We start from the raw sequence: 2,940 nt of genomic DNA, 5'->3' as shown, positions 1-2,940 counted from the left end.
TTTATTAACTACAACTAAACATATGATGGATGGAGGAGGATGAGGAGGGATGAAGGCTCACTCTGTACCCAGGCAGCACCAGAACCCCTTTCTCTTCTTCTTTTTCTCTTTCTCTGACATTTGTTCCTGTTTTTCTTGAGACGGCATCAGATTCTTCGTCTTCCTTTCATTTGGGACCGGTTGGAGTTTTTTTCCTGCGGCCGAAACAAAAGAAGCGTTTTTTCTTTTTTTCCTCCTGCTTCAGTTGAGTCTCTGCCCCCAAATCATTTCTCTCTTTTTCCACTTCTTGTTTTTTTTCTTTTGTATTTTTAAAAATTTAATTACCTATTGTTTTTTTTTTTTTACGTGGGAGGAAACCGGAGTACCCGGAGAAAACTCCAAGCTGCACAGAGAGGTGATGGAGGTCCACACTTTCTTGCTCCCCTTTTTATTAACTACAACAACTACAACTAAACATATGAAGGATGGAGGAGGATGAGGAGGGATGAAGGCTCACTCTGTACCCAGGCAGCACCAGAACCCCTTTCTCTTTTTCTTTTTCTCTTTCTCTGACGTTTGTTCCTGTTTTTCTTGCGACAGCATCAGATTCTTCATCTTCCTTTCATTTGGGACCGGTTGGCGTTTCTTTCCTGCGACCGAGGTTTTCAAGCTTTTCTTCTTTTTCTCCTGCTTCGGTTGAGTCTCTGCCCCCAAATCATTTTTCTCTTCTTCCACCTCTTGGTTTTCTTCCTCCATCTGTTTCTTCTTCTCTCCATCATTTATTTCTGCTGGTTTAAAATCTTCTAACTTTGATTCTTCCTCCATTTTGTCCCTTTTAACTTTTTCCTCCTTCATCTTGTTTCTCTCTCTCTCCAGTTCATCCTGTAAGTTCAGCAGTTTTAGTTTTTCTTCCCTAAAAACTTGAATTTCCCTCTCTGCCTGAAATCTCAGTTTTTCCACTTTTAGTTTATTTTCTTCCAACTTTCTCGTTTCTGTGTCTGAAGCTTCCATCTGTTTCTTCATCTCTTCATCATGTCTTCTCTTCTCTTCCTCCAGCTCATTTCTCCCTCTCTCCAGTTCATCCTTTAAGTTCAGCACATTTACCTTTTCTTCTTTAAAAACTTGAATTTCCCTCTCTGCCTGAATTCTCACTTCTTCCACTTTTACTTTCTTTTCCTCCAACTTTCTCTTTTCTGTGTCTAAAGCTTCCATCTGTGTCTTCATCTCTTCATCATTTCTTCTCCTCTCTTCCTCCAGCTCGTTTCTCCCTCTCTCCAGTTCATCCTTCAATGGCTGCAGATGAACTTTTTCTTCTTCTAAAGCTGTCTTTTCCCTCTCTGCCTCACCCCTCTGCTCCTGGATACGTTTCAGCAGCTCCTCATTCTTCTTCTGTCTGTCTTCTGTCACTTGTTTTTCCAGCTCCAGCCTTTTTGCCATCTCTTCAAGGCGATTCTTTTCTTTTCCCACTTCGCTCTTGTCCCAGTCTTTTCTGTCCTTTCCCAGTTTTTTCTTTTCCACCCTAAACTTTCCGATGGCCTCTCTCATTTTAGCTTTCACGTCTTCTATTTGAGCCTTCTCTTCAGACAGCTTCTCTCTTTCTTGCTGCAATTCTTTGCCCTGCTCTTCATATTGCTTCTTTGAAATCTCCACCTCTTCCAGCAGTATCTGCTTTTCTCTCTCCATTTCTGCTTTTGCCGTCTCAAGTTGTTGTTTTGCCAGTTCCAATTCCTCCCTCATAACTTTTAATTTGACCTTTTCTTCTGCCAGCGCCTGGTTCTCCAGGGGCGCCCCAAGCTCACTTCCTTTCGGGGTCCTGGTGTTTTTCAGTCTTCTGGGCTTGAGAAGGGCGTCCCTCTCCTCCACGAACTCGGTGACCCTGATTCTTAAACTGTCGGAGTACAGACGCAGGAACTTATTCTCCTCTGCAAGCTCCTCAAACGTTTTACTTTCATACATGTTGCCAAAGTCTTCCTCTACCAGAAGGAGGCCATCTTCCAACTCAAATTCAGGTTTTTGCAGTTTAATAAAGCCTGAGGTCTCCTGTCGCTCTTCTCGGGCTTGTCCTGAGGACCGACGAGGCAAAATAAACTCGTCAAAAAACGTTTCGTCAATCATCCCAGCGGAGGAAGAGCTGGTTGTTTCTTCCATGTTTCTCTGCATGATAAATTCAGCTGTGGTGCTGCGTTTTTCTGTCGTGTAAGAAATCCTACCTTCCAATAACGTGTTCGTCTGTCGACTGACTTGGAACAACGGTTCCGCTGGGTTCAAAGGTCCTGGAATGTGACATCATCATCAAAGGCCATGACAACATCAAAGCCAGTGACATCATCGAGGGCGGAGGTTGTCATGAAAACAAGCTCCTCCCACCAAAGACAGTCGACTGGAGAAATCTGAATAGAAAAAAAAGTTTTAATAGTTTTGTTTTAGAATTAAAACAAGTTGGACACATCTGTGAAGTGTTCTGAGAGGACTAGTTATTTATAGACTCCATATAAATACAATTCATTTCAAATAAACAGACTTGCATTGCTTCTAGAATTGCGTCGCTCAAGGTGTCTGCATGTTGGAGTAGCTCTGTTGCATTCATTCTGAGATATTGCTTTTGAAAACTTTATTCCTCTTTTTTTTTTCTTGATGTAAATCGCTTTTTTTGGATGATTACTTCCTCTGATATCGGAGGCTGTGCAGCTGGAAGGATTTTTACTGAAGCCTTTTTACTTTTGGACATTTTGTTATGATGCGTAACCATGACAACAAATGGTAAATGTGAAGAACCCTGAAGTCCAGTCATGGCCAAAACCAAGCAGAGCGCCCATATATCCACCGGAGGTGAAGCTCCTAGGAAGCAGCTCGCCACAAAAGCTTCCCGCAGGAGCGCCCCGGCCGGGGGAGTGAAGAAGCCTCATCTCTACAGGCTCGGTATCATGGTTCTCAGGGAGATCCATCACTACCAGACGTCCA

The 2,940-nt window shown here is 43.0% G+C and overlaps 1 protein-coding gene across 1 annotated transcript; it reads right to left on the bottom strand.

Annotated features, from left to right (window-relative positions):
* Positions 1-274: 274 nt before the first annotated feature.
* LOC119617392 (trichohyalin-like) lies at positions 275-2,329 on the bottom strand. Its single transcript, XM_037977731.1, has one exon. It carries the CDS (start codon positions 2,137-2,139, stop codon positions 493-495), a length of 1,647 nt encoding a protein of 548 aa, XP_037833659.1. The 5' UTR covers positions 2,140-2,329; the 3' UTR covers positions 275-492.
* Between the last annotated feature and the right edge of the window lie 611 nt (positions 2,330-2,940).

This window comes from Kryptolebias marmoratus, linkage group LG10 (assembly GCF_001649575.2).
Source record: "Kryptolebias marmoratus isolate JLee-2015 linkage group LG10, ASM164957v2, whole genome shotgun sequence".
In the NCBI taxonomy this organism is placed as follows: Eukaryota; Metazoa; Chordata; class Actinopteri; order Cyprinodontiformes; family Rivulidae; genus Kryptolebias; species Kryptolebias marmoratus.
This window is presented reverse-complemented; position numbering and strand designations above follow the sequence as displayed.

Bases quoted from the DNA above. Each gene is read 5' to 3' on its own strand.
- LOC119617392 (XM_037977731.1), bottom strand. From the start codon at position 2,139: ATGCAGAGAAACATGGAAGAAACAACCAGCTCTTCCTCCGCTGGGATG.